At 43.9% G+C, this 18,107-nt stretch overlaps 1 protein-coding gene across 1 annotated transcript in view; it reads right to left on the reverse strand.

The window, feature by feature from the left end:
* ENPP6 (ectonucleotide pyrophosphatase/phosphodiesterase 6) overlaps window positions 1-17,079 on the reverse strand; it is a 31,187-nt gene extending 14,108 nt beyond the window's left edge. Inside the window, exons 1-3 of the mRNA XM_009100962.4 lie at window positions 16,532-17,079; window positions 6,389-6,568; window positions 229-340 (exon numbers count right to left, since the gene is read on the reverse strand). Coding sequence (XP_009099210.1) covers window positions 229-340; window positions 6,389-6,568; window positions 16,532-16,787 — 548 coding nt within the window. The 5' untranslated portion in view covers window positions 16,788-17,079. The remainder of the gene's footprint in view (window positions 1-228; window positions 341-6,388; window positions 6,569-16,531) is intronic.
* Window positions 17,080-18,107: the final 1,028 nt, after the last annotated feature.

The raw sequence follows: 18,107 nt of genomic DNA on the forward strand, positions 1-18,107 counted from the left end.
TCTCCTCCTTATTGCAGACTGCACAGAAACAGAGGAGCAAATCTTTCCCTCCGCTCTTAATGCAAGGGTCTATTTCTGTTATGGTGTTGTTTCTATGATGATACTATACAGCACTCTCAGCCCTCATCTTCATACTTGGAAGCTTATCCTGAAAATTTCCCTGACAGTAAATCCAAAGATTTGTCCCAGAGAGAGGAAACCCCACACTGCAAAAATCTAGTGACGTACCACAGAGACTCGAGGGCATCGCTGATGGCGTCTGCGAAGTTTCTGTCTGTTGGGACACTGAAGTACTCGCGGCAGTAACTTGGTCTGACTCCAAGGATTTCCACCTCGCAACCTAGGAGCAAAAAATGTGGTAAGCTCTTCTATTTCACCTTGATCACAGACCTCACACCCTGGTGTCCAAGTTCAGGTCTGTAAATTCCCTGTGACATTACTTACCTTATGCCTTCTCTGCAGGAAACCATGTGGTTGGCAAGGGAAAAGGGGAGAGAGGTTGGTTTGACAAGTGCTTGTAGCAAACTGTACATTGGACCCTTTTATTTCCCTCTCTAAAAGGAAGGTCTCAGTGTGACCTGCCCACAATAAAATGCTTGATTCCCTCATGGCAGACTAGTTCCACCTAAATCACCAGCTTGTTTATACTTTAACTTCTGTGGCCATATAGCCTCATTTCCAGGCTTCCAACATAATAGATTTAGATATTGTTCTCTGAAACTTCAGCAAATACTTTCCAGTTAGACACACAGTATCTTGTGTTCCAATATCCTCTATAAACTGTATTTTATGGTGTGATACTGGCTCTCCACTATTATATCTGTTTCCCAGGAGGTCTTATTAAAACAGTGTAAACCAATTAACTCTCTTGGTAACTTGCAGCCTTTCTTGCAAAATAAAGCCTGTTTTGTGGCCTAAAAATTTATGGCAACAAATCCTACAGGAGAACATGGCCCTGAACATAGAAAAACATGTTTTTGTGAGGTTTCTTTGCCCTTTTGCTCTCCAGTTACTATGCTGCTGAATAATATTAATATTTAAAAGAAGTATGCTTCCAGAAACACTGGATTAATGCAAATTATCATTCCAGAACCCCAGAGTCCTCCCATCACAGTTAGGTATTTTCTGATGTATTCAGAAATAAATCAGAAAACAAGGGGCACCGCAAGGAGGATTCAAAAAAACCCCACCTTTTGCAAAATGGCCTCTGTATACAGCAATACAGTCTGGTCAAAAAGGCAACTCTAAGCCAAAGCCTGAATCTGTACATCTGAGTCCCTCTGCTTCTCCTTTGGGAGGAAACTGAAATGCATTAAGGACTGTCATATGTTGACTTGTTGCTTGGGGTGTGAGAAGGAGGTGTAAGTACAGACAGGGCCCTAGAGCAAGCAGATCTACTATCAGAGGTGATTTACAGTGGTTTGCTTACTGGGACACTCAATAAAGAGAGTCTGTCAGTCTTGCATCTCAGCTCCCATGAGCTCACACCACTCAGGTGCAGTACTGAGACGCAGGGAAAAGCACACCACTTGAGGCCAAGCTGGCTAGGAGTCTCCTGATGTGATAGTTCAGGAGTACCATGAAAAACTAGAAAAACTTAAGTGTTTTAGCTTAGGAAATTTTTAAAACCTTCAATGATTTGCAGAAAGCCAGATAAGTCAGATGGAAATTATCCTTTCCAAAAGTTAAAGGGCCACAGTACACAAGACAGATTCAGTCTCTTTGCCTGTGGTAGCAGCTCCCAGGTCTCCACATGCTTTGTATGTTTCAAGGGACCCCATCTGTTATGATTAATTAATTATTTGTAATCATAAACATCAAATGTAGTCAACTGATTTATTTTCCTGTAGAAACACATTTGTCTACTCTTGAAGCTATATCTAATTTTTATTTCTATTAAAATTGTGGGATGGTGCTTACTTTTCATTCTTCTCCTGTTGCCCCAAACACATGATTTAATCTTCCAGTTTCTGCATGAAAATACCTCAGTGCTCCTCTCTCCACTATGATCCACCATGACAGTTGTCTGCAGCCTGGATAAACAGCCAGCAGATTATGTGACAATAACTGACTGTCTAGGTCACCCCACAATAAAACTCCTATACATCTGCACACAGTGTCCCCAAGAAATTACACTGTGCAGCAGAGATGGGTCCAAGCTGATATTGAAACAAAACATCAGAAAAATGTATTCCATGAATGGCCTGAAGTCATACCCAGGAGGTCCCCTTCCCTGAGGGCACAGAGATCCAGCCTTCTGTAGGGTGTCCTGGGTGCCACCAGCAGCAGAATAAGGGCTTTCAGCTACCTCAGATGCTAGAGGTGATGCAGTTGCCCTCTACTGGCTTTGCTAGTATTTCAGGACTGAATTGGAACTTTGGAGCCAATTTCTCCTTTCCTACTTGAGTCTGGCTCAAGATTGTCTCCAAAACCAGGCAAGAAGTTATGAATGCATTTGGGAAGTTGTTAGAAATACCTTGTGTTTAACTTCAGCTGGATAACTGCTCATAGCCAGTGACTAATATGATCATTTTGCCTCTTTTTTCTTCAGATACTGACATCAGATTGTAATTTTCTCAAATAACTTTCCTCAGAATTACTCATGAGATAATTTTGACTGGGAGCATTAACCTCTTGGGGATCTGGGATATTTTAGTTTCTGAGCCCTCTTTGCTATTTCTAGATTGTCAAGAGATGAGCATGACGTAAAAGACTACAGAGTAGCAACAATTAGAAATCATTTAATCATTTTGGCCATGAAATAGTGGTCTTCAAGTGTGCTGACAGTACCATTGGAAATCCAAGATGTTTAGACACCAAGAGCTTCCTTTTCCTTTTTTTGTTTCTTTTGTGGTTTTTTTTTTTAGCCTCTATAATAAATAGAACTTAAATTAGGATTTTTAATTACAAATCCAAAATACTGGCTATGGAGACCTTTTAATATTTAAATTTCATTTTGGAAGAGGCCAGGACAGATAGTAAATACAGCTTAACTATTTGTAGTTTAACCAAGAAAAACTTAGCATTCCTTTTGGCTGCCTCCAAATCTGTTTAAATTTTCTTTCCCATAATATCTAAAGGAGAAAATTTACCAAGATGTAATGCTAGATACCTTTGCATAGTTTTTCATAATGCTAAAACTTTATTTAAAAACCTGAACTACTGGAGTAGTAATAAGGACTTATTTCAGAGTGATAAACCCCTCTTTATCTATCTGACATGGAGACCTGAATCTCTGCCAGCTTTAAATTACATTTCTAAACATTTATATAACAGTTGGACACTTCATGTCATAACAGAAGATTTTGAAAACTTTCCAGACTAGCTGTATGGTCTGGTAAATATTATGTTTAAATGGCAAAAGTTGAGTTTAGAGTCTTTTTTCTTCCCCTCTCTGTCTCACATTTCAGTGTTTAGAGAAGTTGTCACTGCACTTCAGCTGAAGCAGTTGCATGGGTTGCTGGAAAATGAAAGAGCTTGAGCATCTGGGATGACGCCACTTACTGGGCTGAGGGTGAGGACCACTCCAAGGTTTTGACCACGATACTCTTGCACTCCTCTGGACATTCTCCACCTGCTGGAGCAGCAGTGCTTTGGACAGACAACCTGGGGATGAGGATGTGCCTTTCACCCCACACAGAGCATGAAGAAAGGAGAAAAACGTCCCTACAAGGCAAGGCCTTATGTTTTGGCAAAAGTGGTGTTTGGGACCCCCAGCATGGCAATAGTTTGGCTCTTCTGCTTCTAGAATCACAAGATCTCAGATGCATTCTGCTCATGACATGTATTTGCTGGGTTTATGTTAGGTTCACAGATAAAGCTGTGTGATTGTTTGCATCCGAGAGCTCTCCTGTTCTATACTCCTGTGTGCTGGGGTCTGGATTTTATTTCTTTAGGCAGTGACTACACATGAGAGAGGAACATAGGGAAGAAAACAAAGCAGCAGATTTTGGGTTCAGACTTTGCAAAGCTTGGAACTGGCTCTGAGGAGGAAATAACATTGGTAGAAGTTAATCCTGGGAATCAGCACTCTGGCATTTCCAATGCATTCCTCCTATGGTTCATTGATCTTGTTTGTCTTTACTGATAGCTAAAGAGAAAATAGCATCTTCCAGAATAAAGTGTGATGAATTTGCTATATAGTGCAATTCCTACTAAGAGTTTCCTAAACTTTTCCTGTTTGGATCTTTATCATAATTGCAAGATTCATTACTAAGCAGCAGTGTATCTTTAGGCTGGAAAGCTAACAACTTATAGCAGACCATGTGCTGTGCAAATGCCTGTGGGACCTCTACTCACCTTGGTTATTAAATCTTGGGGTTTTATTTTAATTTTGATTGTTAGTGCTCCCCATTCAAATGGCTTGTTATGAATTTAAGCTTTAAAATGATAGATCTAGAATTTTTAGAAAGGTTTTTGTCCTTGCTATGGAACAAGAAAATGGTTGGAAAAAAATCATATAGGGAAAATGTAACAAATGCTGTTGCATTTGGAGTGACTTCTGTTCACCCCAGTTATACCTGGAGTTCTACTACAGCCCAACAGCTTTGTACTTTAGTTCAGTAGTTCCACATTTCACTCTGCTTCCTCTGTCTGACCCTTTATGGCCAATGTGTCCTTTGAGACCATGAATACCCTTAAAATAAACATGTGCTTCATACTTTTGCTGAACTAAAGCACTGATGCCTTTGCCAAAGGTCAGCCATCACAGATAAATAATTAAGGATAGACAGAGTTACATGTCACAGTCCACAGCTAAAATGCCAGTCCATGCAAAAATTCCCCCTCCCTGTCATAAGAGAGTTCAATGCATGCACTTGGGAGTGTAAGCACTGGGGAAAGGGGGTCTCTTTTGTTCCTTGCAATTTTCAGCTAGAAATTGCAGACAGAGTGAAAAGTATACATCTATGTACAGGCATACATATGTATATTTACACCTCATATGTTTTCTCCCGGGGAAACACTGCTCAAAGGGCAACATGAAGAAGCTAGGTGAAGTCCAAAGGCACTTTATGGAAAGTAATACTGGTTTTTTTTTTTATTTCAGCAGCTCTCTGTAGGCTGTTCCATCTATTCAGTACATAATTATACCTATTGAGAGCAATTACAATAGTCGTTAAAAATGAATAGTCTACAGAAAGAGATATTTTTGTAAATTTTTAGGAGAATTCCTACATTCTTGTATAATTTCTATATCCTACTATTTGCCTTGCTGTTAGATCACTTGAGACATCTTCAGTAGGAAGCAGCCTTTTTTCAGGGCCGATGTAAACTCTTTAACTGCTTCTGAATCCATAAGCCAATATTATCACCCTCAAATCTTTTTGCTCTTCAGTACTGTAGAAACACTCTGGATGGCTTTTCAATGTTTTTCGTCTTGGTTCACTCTTTCTTCCCATTCCTTAGAATCGTGGGCTTTTTGCCAGGACACTCTTAGCCACATTGCATGGAAAGACTGTGGCCAGGCACACGTGCACTGGAATGCAGAGTTGAGCTGGCCAGGAGCCCACGGCGTGAGTCAGCTGCCACTGCCCTGCTGCCACTGGCTGTGCTCAGTACAGCTCTCCTAACAGCTCTCTGCTCCTCCAGCCTGTGCTTGCACATTGAGGATATCTGCAGACTGTTTAGGGTAGGCAGCAGTTAGAAGGTAAAAATGTTGGGAATGTGGGTGCTTTGCAAGGGATTCGGTCTGGTTGCTCAGCTGGAACATCTATTTCCATGTGAGTCCCTAAACATGTAGTCTAAGGGGATACAATACTTCTGTTTGATAAAAAGGACTCATTATTACACATCCCTAGTCATTCCAGTGGTCCAATACTAACAAATGAGAAACAGAAAGGTCAATTCCCTCCAAATGAATGGCTCAGACTCAGACCAACTGGGACCACAGATGAATTAACAATGAAGGAGGACCAGAGGACAAGGATGCTTTGCTTTCAGCTGGATTTTCTTGTCCTCACAGAGCAGATCATCTTCAGTTCTCAACTACTAATTTCCAGATTAAAACCAAAGAAGCATTGGGGGAGGGTGGTTACTGTTTAACTTTGGTTGGACCATGAACCATTCATGGAGCAACCACTCAGCACAGCAGAAGTTACAGGTAGGCAAGAGGAAAAAGCAGTTGATGGAGGAGGGGATGCTCTTCAAGCCAGCACCCTCCTGAAGCTAGCATTTAGTGGAAAGCTGCCTCTAGTGACACTTCAGTCTTCTCCTTTCTCAGCATATGCAAATTATCATGACCGAAGAAAAGCTAATTAATTTCTATGCCTGATTAGTAAAGCACATAAAATTCCTACCTGTATTTCAGAACTATATTAGAAAGCCATTCCTACAGCATATGGAGTGCTCAGATGTCAAGGTGCATTGTAGGAAATTTTCACATACTAACCTGGCCAGTAGTACATAGAAACGTTCTTTTTAGCTTTCATCATTGTGACCCACAAAGGCTCTGATCCATTCCACCAGAGAGGCAGCAGACTTTCTTTATTCACACCAATATCAAATGATACATTTGCCTTCTGGTCCCACATGTAGTTTCCAGTCATCTGATGGACCTCGCAGTGGCGACCTTCGAGAGTGGAGACAAAAGCAGCACAGTCAGACTGGTGATCCTCAGCAGAAGGATGCTGACAGCACCACCACTGCTACTACTGGATCATCCAGCACATCAGCTGAAAAGCCCTGTCTCGAATTCCGGGATCTCTTACCTTGCAACCATTCATAAAATCTCCCTGACTCTTACCTTTCACTGAGGTGCTCTGGTTTGATTACTAAATACCCCAGTCCAGACACCCAAAAGTTAGTTGCTGAAGTTTGTCAGCCCCCTGTGTTCCCTTCACAATCAACAGATAAGAAGAGTCACAGACAGAAAGCAATTCATGCCACCCTAAGGTAGGCATCTCAGGTATCTGGAGGTGCAAACGCTCTCAATTACTGGTAGAGAAAGATTACAGCCTTTTCTCAGCTTCAGGCAGCCAAATTTTAGACAGCTGAGGCCAGAAGAAACAAACCTTGCACCCCGTGTCCTGCTCAACATTTCAAACCTAGCCCCACACACAAACTAGGTCAGCAGCAGCCCACAGGTGCCACATGTTTGACTGACACCTGGCTCCTTCTACACACCCAACACCTGCCAAGTCTGAGGCCATTTTATGGAACCCATCAGCACTTATCAACCTGCTGTGGGAAGCAAGCTGTGAACAGAAGGTGATAAGAGCACAATCTAGAAATGTAGAACAAAGATTGAGAAATTTGTATTTCTCCTTCCTCAATCTATAGGGCACATTGTTTTTCTGCAAACAGGCAAAACCTAGGCAAACACATTTATATGTTACTGTTATTTTCCATTATTGTTTATTTTTCTTTTTTTTCTTGGAATGATCATGCTTTGTTCTTGCTTGTAGGCACAGCAATAACTTCATCAGACATGTTCAGGCCTCTTACTGTACTGAGGGGCCCTTGGGCAACTTAATATTAGAAGAAACTAGTATATAATAGCTGAGAGATATCTTCTACTTCTTGTAATTGTCAGAAGAGAAGATGCTATATTTTAATAATTATTCCGAAGATGAATTAACATAAATAGGAAAAGAAATGCTGAAGAATAAGTTGTACTGGAAGTTCCTTATTTGCATATCTTAAAAAGCAATGACTAAAGCATGTGATAGACACTGTCCTCATTAGCTGGTGAGTCATGCTATTGCAGGGATCCAGATAACAGGCTTTGATTATTTTGAGCCTGAGCATGGTGATCAGAACTGAAATAACCTTGGTATTCTTGTTCTGAAAAGATGTCATTTCAAGCAGAGTGCTCTGTATACTTTGGGGGCATGTGATCTTGAAATGGATTTTGAACTCCCCTTCCCTACTAAAAGGTATTTCAATTATGCAGAACATTTCCTCCTTCCCAGAGGAAAAAAGTGGTCCGAGTTTGTGGCAGTCAATACTTATCATACTAACCCGAACAGGTTTAATATAGGAGAACTGGTGGATTGGATGGGCAGTGATCTGTTCTCTTCAGGCTGCCAAGTGCTCTCGTTTCTCTAAGTCTCAAAAGAGATAGAAGGGAAGTCCCTATAGTGCATCAAAAGCGCAGCTGTACAATTTCCAGGACAACCTCAGCTTCTTAAATTCCATGTATTCCTAAGTATCTATCAACCTGATAAACTGCAGCAGGCAATTTGTGCCAGCCTGGGAAACTTACAGGTCAGTGCTGAAGCTCTATCAGTGGGAAACCTACATATTAGGGATCTGTATGATGTATGGTATAGTCTTCATATAGAATTATTGAGCTCTAGCTGCTACTGATCCTATAGGACTTCAGGTCTGCTGTTCGTCCACTTTTTTAAGGAAGAGATTGGAGATTGCTCTTTGTTGTATTGTTGGGAAATTTAATTAACTCTTTGAACTAATGCAGAGGACAGTGTTCTGTTCTCCACATTAGATTAATTCAATTTTCTATGGACTCCAAATCCTTTTTTTACTCTTGAAAAAGAGGCCTAGAAGACTGTAAGGCATCAGTTTTCATTGCAGACATCCCTGGTTCACAGGGTCAGAAAAGAAGATCAGGTGAGCGTCAAAGACACGACCATTTAATGCCATTCATGTCTGCTCACCTGAGGCCTGTGTCTCAGAAAGACCCTAGACCTCCTTGGAAGACATCAGTAATCAAGCAATTTACCTCTTCCTTCAGTTGCTCTTCCCAATATTTGTCATCAGTTAACAATGTTCAAAAGTATGCCTGATGTCTAATTTTATTTTTGACCTTTGTTAATTTTCAACCATGGCTATTCTGAGCCTTGCTCACGAGATTGAAAAGCCCTGGAATAACTGGAATTTCTGCCCCTGCCCCTCCCCCCACGATACTCGTACACAGAATTAAGGCCATTTCTCAAGTTTCCTTTGGGTCACCCGTCCAACCCTTTTTCTTTATATCCTTGTTTTCACTTGTTTTCTCCAGCCTAAGAAAATTACTTGTGGTGTACTTCTTTTGAATCATCATCAAAATAGCAACATGGTGTTAGAGAGCCACCATAACATTCAGAATTTATTACTTCTTCCATTACTGCAGCTTTCCTCAGTAATCAAACGTTATCTTCAGAGTTTCAAAAATAGAAACAGGGCAGAAAGCAATTTCAGCATACAGATGTCACTATTTAAACTCACTGTAATTGTAGCAAAAATTACTCCTTCCTCAAGCAACAGAGGAAAACAAAGAGGGTATAGTTCCCAAGAATATGATAACTGCTGTATCCTTCTGGAGGAGATCCAGCAAAAGCATTTGCAAGTCTGCATGCTACAGCTTACTTGGACACTACACTTCATACAGAATTTGTCTAAAGCACATTCCCATGTCTCCAGGCACTTTTGTCAGCATTCAAATGAATCTCTGCAAAACAAAGACGAAATTTAAAAAGCCAGCAGAACACACAGCCACTAGACCACCCACAGCAGCACAGTAATGCTGAGTGCTGTGCACCGTGCCCTGGCTGTGTGTGAGATCCAGAAACCAGCGTGTGCGCTCCTGGGGCATCTGCCATCTCTGCACTGAGCAAACCAGACTTATCAGAGAGCCCACGATGTGTGTGTTAGCCAATGCAGCAAAGGTACCACAATCTGATGGTGAACATCAGTACCTGCACTTAGCTAAATGTACTATGCAATATTATATATATGCCTTGCTGCTGTGGTGAGACCTTTCCGCTCATCTCCCACCACGATGTCCCCACTCTCTGGAAAGTGAAAACTGTCAGGGGGGCAGATGCAAGCACAGGCTGCCATAGAGCTATACAGTCTGGGGAAGAGTTAAATTCCTCCATGCTAGATGACTTGTCTTGGGAAAAGCTCTGCTCATGCTGCCTCCTGTGAGGATGAAGAAAGCAGGACTTAATAGTCACCAGCACCATATTGCTGTTCTGGAGCAGATATAGCAGGTGCTGTCCCCAGGAACTAATCTTTGATACATGCACTGCTCTGCTGTTCCCCTGATGGGTCTCACCTGCTCTGCTTTGACAAGAAAGACCACAGGGTAAAAACAAAACCCTTGTGCTAAACCCTAGAGTAGCCTGGAGAAGGCCAGAGCTCATGAGAAGTCTCAAGGGAATGCTGGTCTGGGCAAAGTGGCCCTACCATCTGCAGACCCCGAAGTAAAATCAGTACTTGCATGATGTGCATGGACAATTCATGTTCCGAAGGAGTTTGCTGGCAAAGTCTTTCCAAATTTTTATGACCTCTAAAATCAGACAAAGCCAAAGCATGAACATCTTAGCCTGTGTCAGGCAAGACTTTGCAGTTCAAGGAGGATCACATCAAAAAGCACAGAAAAACTCTCTGCTATACACAGCATTATTTTTTTTCCCTAAAAAGGATTCATTTAGTAAGACCTTGAAACTCTTAATTCAATGCTTTAATCGTGGGGCCAGGGCTGGGGTGCACAAATATTGCTAATAAATCATCCAGCTGAGGCTTTGCAGATGCTTTCTTGTGTGGGAAGTCAGGTCTTGTGTCCCTGGAGAGCCAGGACTCCGAGCTGCTGATTATTCTCCTGAATTGTGGTGGGCTCCGGGACCACTCTGGGACCCGTGAACCCCCAGAGCTGGGTGTGACTTTAGGGCACTAAAGCTCCAAGCACGGGGCAGAACAATGGACAAAGCTACTGCCTGCATTATTAGTCAGAGTATGAGCCTCTGGCAGGGACTTCAGCTCTGGGCTAAGAAATACCTTGATATGTGAATGTCTACTCAGCTAACAGCTGGCAGTAGGTACCTGGTTGTGAGCTGTGAGATTGTAGCTAATAAGGAGGAAAAAACTAACTCTGTATTTTAATTTGTAGCATTGTTGCTACTTGAACTTGGGTTAGAAAAAACTTTCTGTTCTACATTTTAGGAGTGTTTCCAATTTTTTAACCTGTAGAAGCAAACACAGATTTTTTCAGTATTTTGTCTGAGAAAGAGAAAAATCTTGACACTTGGCATTGCAGCCTTTCTGCAGGTGGCGAGTAAACAAAGTGAGAGGAAGAATGTGAAAAAGAAAATCCTCCTGTTTCCCACTATCTTTTTCAGCCTGTTCTTGCTGGGATAGTACCCTTTCTATTTAACAGTATTACCACAGCTCATGCTCTTTTGCTTCCCAACACAGAATTTTAGAAATGGAAAGCTAATGAATACAAGAAAAGGAAGAGACTTGATTTCAGGGCTTTATGTCACAAACAGAATCATTTAAACCTCTGCTGCTGCTGGCATCTGTATCTGTTTGAGAGGACCAATAAGAAAAAGTCATTTTTCCTTGTCACTCATCATGCACTTTGTGTCCTGGATTTTTTTCTAAGCTTGGACAGTGAAGTAGAGATAGTTTTAGTTCATGTGTATGTAATAAGCTTCCCTGCTGTACTCCTACCCTTCCAATTTTTTATTCCTCAGAAAACATGCAGGTATTGCTTACATAGTTAAGAACTTGCTTCACAGCTGAACAGAAATTTTCAGCATCCTTTTCTGGACCAGGTTGGAGTCAGGATGCCATTACCTGTGCAGCAGAAAAGAGGCATCCGCTAGAACCACCACCAGGCTGGGCTTCCTTCAGGTACTGAGTGGAAGGAGCCTGGAGCTGCTGTGCTTTTAATCAGGAAACCCCTCACAGAAAACAGTAAATATATGAGTATGTGTGCACATCAGCCAGACTGCAGGGGATTCCAAGGCTGGGAGCCCACAGGGTATTTTCTCCCAGAAAACATGGAATAGATGGGGTGCAGTGTATGTTGATTTGCTGTGCTTAGGGGAGAACAGATGTAGACTGCTTGTTAGACTTTGGCATCACCCATCAAAGCCCCTCAGCAGTTAAGTATACCAACATCAAGAGTGAGGAGTGAAGGGAAGATTGTTGAAACATGGAAGATGGGAGAAATCTTCAGTCTGGCACAGTGGACCTTGATGTCACCTATCTGTGGGAGCTCTGCCATGTCACCCCATTCCCTACTGCTATGCAGAGGAAGAGGTCATGGCATATGTAGGGGTGAGCTGCAGTGGCTGAGAAAACACCACACACCACCCCTGTATTTTAGACAACACCCAAATGTGTCATCACTGTGTGACAGCGAGTCTGAGCACTCCTGCAAAGGCCACAGACCTCACTCTGGGTGCAGGAGACTGAAATGTCCTCTGGTCTACCTTTTCCTCCCTCCCTCAAGCTTCAGGGAACCCCACAGCCCCTCTCCCACTTATTTAAGATCAGGTCCTGTCCAAAGAGGCACCTGGAGGCTCCTTGCTGGCTCCTCTCCAAGCAGTTGCCCACCCATCTCTGCAATCAGGGGCTCCCTTCACTTCCCATGGAGGCCAAGTGAAATGTGACTCTTGGATGTGGGGCTGCACAGCTGATCAGGCAGCTGGCACATCCACATGGAAGACCTGCCAGAAAGACTTCATTTCTAGTTCCAATTTGGAAAGGAAATCCTTTCTGGATTTCTATCTCAGATGTGATACTCTCTGTTCATGTTTATGCTGGCTGGAAATGTGCAGTGCCCCTGAGTGCTCTCAGCTGGGGGAGACTTCAGGAGAGCTGGGCTGCAGGGAGTCCTTCATCACCCCTCCAACACCTGCAGGTTGTCAGGTAAGGGAGACCCAACCAGAGCACGAGCAGCTTTTCTTGACAGATGTGGCACGAAGTGCTCTGAAGCAGTAACTCCTGCTTGCAGTGCATACAGGGCAGACCTCAGACTTTCCACTGAACTTGGCAGGAGAGCTCCCGGCAGAGCCAGGCCACAGCAGAGAAAGGGAAAAATTAAAAACTCCCCACAGGATAACTACCCAAGATGGTTTGTGGTCTTAATTCCTTCCTTTCCAAAATAAACAGCACATGGTATGATTAAGGGAGCCTTTTAGAATAGACATATTTGGACTTCTTCTTACCTCCCTTGCCAACCCCCAAAGAGTCCTGCAAAAGCTCTGTCACAGCTGCAACATCTCCCTTTACCTAATTCTCCATGTCATGTTTTTAATGTCAACAATTGCAATATTGTAACGGCACCATGGAGAGCCAGCACAACAGTCTAGCAGCTCAGAAAGCAACCCAACCACCTAAAAACGAGTCTTTCTGCCAAGTAGAAGCCAATACTAAGAAACACAGCATACTGGAAGTTGCCAGAGAAGACTGCTTTTCAAAGAGTTGGATTTTAAGCTAGCACATCTGGGAGCTGCCTTGCACAGCACCAGGTTTTTGTTACAAAACAGTTTCACTGGTTGCTTGTCAGTGAGATCCCTTTGCACCAGCCCTGATTTGGATTTTGTTTGCTGCTTCTTCAAGCAAATAGCAGCTCCTGATGCCATGCCCTGGCTTGCAGGAAGACTGGAGCTTCATCCCAAAGTCTGGATTACTTAGTGATTTTACATTTTTCTATGCTCTGGTTTTCTTTCTCATAGTTGGGGTAGGAAAGGAAAAGACCTCTAAGCAGCCTCTGGTTGGGCTGAGGCTCTCTGTGTGTCTTGGGGAAGCTCCAGCAAGTATCTTCTCACAGGTTAATAGCAGCAGGAGGGGGACCCATGAGGAGCTCTGCCATAGCCCTGCAGCACTGCATGAGCACAAACAAGTCACCTCCCTCCCATGTTTTCCATCCAAAATTTCACCAGGCTGGACCCTGTTTGTCCTGCTGTGTCAGTGCTTCACCCAGCAACTCACTTCAGCAGAAAGGGGTGAGGTTCTCATTAGCATGTGTTAGTTGCTTTTAGATATGTGGCTTTTGGTCAACAGTTATGGTTTCATCTCCTTGGCATCTGCACTGAGAAGAGCTGGGGCTGATCCTGCTGATCTCCATAACCTCTGCCTGCGGGTCTGGGCAGGAGGAGGTGAGTTCATGTCTGAGGAGCCTGACCAGTCCCAACAGTGATGGTATCTGAAGGGCAGAGTCCACTGTCCTCCTTCAAAGCCACAGAAACGAGGGAGAACTTCTCTCATTTGGTAGCAACTCAACTGCTCTGCAGTCCTGAATGTTGCATGGGCGTGGGGTGAAGGGAAAGGCCTTGCCCACAAGAATGAACAGAGACAAGTCAGATACACACAAACTACAACACTTCTATGCACACGTTGTCCAAGACCTGGCAGCCATGAATGCTCCTGAATGGATGTGGAGCCACAAGGCCTTGTGAATGAGCAGAGAAAGAAGGGACAGGAGTATTTATCAAAACGAAAATCCCAAAGTGGCATATCATGAACAAGCCAGGGGTGGGAATGTGCAACTTCTTTAACTGATTTAAAAGACTCCAATATACTATGAAGACAAATACAATGCTTTGGAAGTTAAAATGTGACTTTTTTAGTAGCTCCTGAAGCAGCAGTGTAGGACAAGACATGAAGAATAATTTGTTCTTGATTTCTCAGAAGAACTTATGGCAACATTTAACTCCCAGACATCCTGGTCACAAATGGAAATAAAAGCAGTTACAGTTGTGTCTGCCTGCAGCAGAGGGGCTGCATGGCTGGTGAGAAAGCTTCCCATACAGCACACCAGGTAAACAGTAGCTTGCCACTCCCTAAGCAGGTGACTATGGCATGAAGCCTGTGTCACTCTGCCATGCTGAATTTTCTCCAAAACCTGTCCCAGCTTTGCAAATTTAATGGATGCAGACTGAACACAACTTAACACTAAATCTGCCATGTGCTCTGCACTCCCAACCCCACCATCCCATATAATCTCAGTGGAAATGGCACCATGGCCCCAAAGGGTAAGAACAGTGCAGCTATGGGATTTACCCTGCTGTCATGCCAAGACACAGTCATGGAGTTAACTAACACCCCAAGGACCAAAGGGCAGACTTGGATCTTCCTCTGGGCAATGTTCATCACCTAAACTTAGTCCTCAATTGGTTCCTGACCTACTTAATACTACTGTGACTCATGTGTTAGGGAGGTGAATTGCTATTTCCAATTAAATTGTATTTGCATTGATATCCCTATCATAAAGTCTGGGAGACTTGCAGGAAGATTGAGTTTGGTCTCACAGACTGTCTTATTTCTTTAGACTGAGGTGCAAAACTCCACTAAAAACATGAAAAGTCCAGTAGTGGTGTTTCATCTCTGAAAACAAAACTCCTTCTTTGTGAGTACAAAGTAGGAGGTTTTCAAAACTCTTCAAAAGACTGAAAACAGACTTCACTTTATGTATACACACACTTAATAGGAATGATGACTAAATGTGGTTAGGAGTGAAATGCCACTCACTTTTCTTCTCTCTTTAACAGCTCCATCCAATTTTTTTTTGCCCCTATGAAGTGTTAGGTCAGTTTGCCTATGTACACCTAAAGAACATGGCCTGGAGTGGAACACCTCCGTTTTCTGTCACAACATTTATTCTGCAGTCACATATTTGCACCAAATAATCAAAAAGACTCAAAACTGACCCTGTGATGGTTTTATACTCTTCTCTGATCAGAGAGGAGCAAGACAAAAGGGTTTCTCTTGAGAGATAGGGAAGAAGGGGTTAAGCAGTTTCAAAACAAGCTGGGCACAACTGATGTCAGATTTTGGTCTTACAATGGCATCTGTTTGCTTTCCCAGCAAGCAGTATATGAATCACTGGGCACTGCATTGTTCCAAGAATAGTGGAAGATGCCACATATCTTAGGAGAGGATAGATTTTCTTACTCCTCCTCACTGGATGGAAACTCCTGTTTATTGGATAACTCCAGAGAAAAATCCAAGTACAAACGCCAGAAGAAAAAAACCCAAACAAACAAACCTGTTTTGTTGGGTTTTGTTGGCTTTTTTATTTAACTTTTGCTTCCTTGGTGCCTGTCTCTGAAGGAATTGGCACAGCTCTACTCTCTGCGCTTTCCTAGTGTCACTGTAATTATGTGTCCTCCACATAAGATTAAAAGTAAATCAACATCATGAAAACTGTGACTGTCCTCTCAATTTTCTGAAAGCCTCCCCTGGGCATTCTGAAAAACTGCATGGGAGGAAAAGCAAAAATCTTGACTGTTTTTCCATTTGGCTATTTTGAATTTTTACAGATATGAGGAGTTGTAACAAAGTTAAGAAAACAGAAAATCTACTAAGTTTAAAAAGAAATTTCATGCTGAACTTGCCAAAACAGATCTGCTGATTGTAAATAAGTCCTTAGGGTAGCCACACTTGGTTCACATGCATTTTTATTAAAGCCCGTGAGCAGCCTCTGTATTCATTTCCCATGAAGTCCCAGTTGTTTCTGTGTTCTATATATATGTGCAGAAACCCCGTTGGTGGTTTTACCAGGTGAGCTGGCTATGATGCTGAGGTGGCAGCAGGTTGGGACCCAGCTACACCTTGGATGAGCAAAAGGGAACTTAAAAAATTAGTTGCAGGTGGCATTTCCAAATTTGGAACATATTTCAGAGAAACAATTCTGGGCTGTAATATCACAGCGCTTTTAGACTCCCAGCTAAAAGCACGACTTGGATTATTTTTATATCTTCTTTGGAAGAAAAAGTCACAGGGAGCTGCCTTCCACCTTGGCACAGGGAGCTGGCAGCTCTGAGGAGCATCACAGCACAGAAATACAGGTACTCACCCGTCATCAGTGTGTAATAATTTGGGTAAGAGAGGCTGGGGAAGTCTGGGGTCATGTAATCCACCTTCACCCCCATGTTCACAATGTCCCGAAAGCCCGGCAGATTGTCCAGCTCGCTGTCATCAATGTAGTCGAAGCGAAAGCCGTCGAGCAGGAACACCAGGAGCTTGCGGTGGCCCGAGGAGGCGGCGGGAAGCGGCAGGAGGGCGGCGAGGGCAGCGGCCAGGAGGGCGGCGAGGAGGCTGCGGCTCTCCATGGCAGGCGGCGGAGAGGGATCTGCGGCGGCTCGGGGCCGGACCTGGCGCTGCTCTCCCCCTCCCGCTTCCAGAGCCCGCGTTAAAGCTACAGCGCTGCCCCGCGCCGGGCGTGGGAGGTCACAGGTTAATTGCAGGGAGATGATTTACCTCGAGCTGAGGGAAGAGCTTGGTCCTGCCCAGCTGCAGGAAAAAATGCTTGGCACCGATGGGGAACACCCAGCATAAAAGTAACTGGAGCCTCTCAGGACGCTCCGCAGACGCTCCCGAGGCAGCGCGGGCACGCTGCCCGCCGGCGAGGAGGGGCCGCGGCGCCCGGCGCGCTCCCACCGCCGCCAGCGCGGAGCGCAGCCCGCTCAGCGCTCAGCCCCGCTCTGCGCCGGGCTGCGGCTCGCAGGGGTCTCGCAGAGAGGGGCTGCAGCCTTTGAAACACAGCTTCACAGCTCCAGCAGCGCGAACGCCGGCCTTCTTAGCATCTCTCCGGCTGTGGCTTCTGATAGAACTCAGAGTGAGGTTAAGACAAAGCATCTCCCCAGCTGGGAAGTGCAGTATGTGTGAGTTGAGGGCCAGCATTTCTTTGGCATGGCAGTACTGCAGAGCTCCAGCTGAGCAGGCTCACCTCTACCTGGATGTGATTCCCTGCAAAGGTCCCTGTCCTCTCGGTTTCCTCTGTGCCGCCCTGGGACTAATCCAGTTCCTGATGCACCAGCAGAAAATTCTAGCTTCAGCCCATTAACAATTGATACATTTATTTTCTGGGTGTTGATATTATTTAGATATTCAGTACTGGCCAGTGTCTAATTTCACATTAAAAACTAAAAAGTGTTCACGTTTTAGTCACCACCAGGTTCTTCTCCTTCACAGAAACCTAACTATACCTCTAGTGCAATGCCAGCACCTGTTGTATACCATAACTGCACTTTTCTTGCTTTACTTTCTTTCTTTTTCCCAAATAAAAGTATTTCATAGCATTCATAACTGTGGGAAATGCCCTTTGCAGATGTTTCCATCTGGGGAAGGTTGCAATAGCTGGCCACCACCCCAGTGCAGGCATCTGAACTTCTTCCTCTTTACAAGCTCCCCATTGCTCATCCAGCCCATCCAGTTACCTCTTACCAAATACTGGGCTGGTGCAAGCTCAGCAAGACAGCTTTCAGCCCCAAACACTTATGTAGCCCCTTGCAAACCCTCCTCATGTCCTGGCCTGCCTTTTGCACAATGTTCTACTGGGTGCTGATGCCCATGAGCCAAAGCTGCTGCCTGCAGGTGACTGCTTGCAGGACATGGCTGGAGATGTTCTGTCCATGCCCTCCTCCCACAAG

The sequence above is a fragment of the Serinus canaria genome, chromosome 4 (genome assembly GCF_022539315.1).
Source record: "Serinus canaria isolate serCan28SL12 chromosome 4, serCan2020, whole genome shotgun sequence".
NCBI lineage: Eukaryota > Metazoa > Chordata > Aves > Passeriformes > Fringillidae > Serinus > Serinus canaria.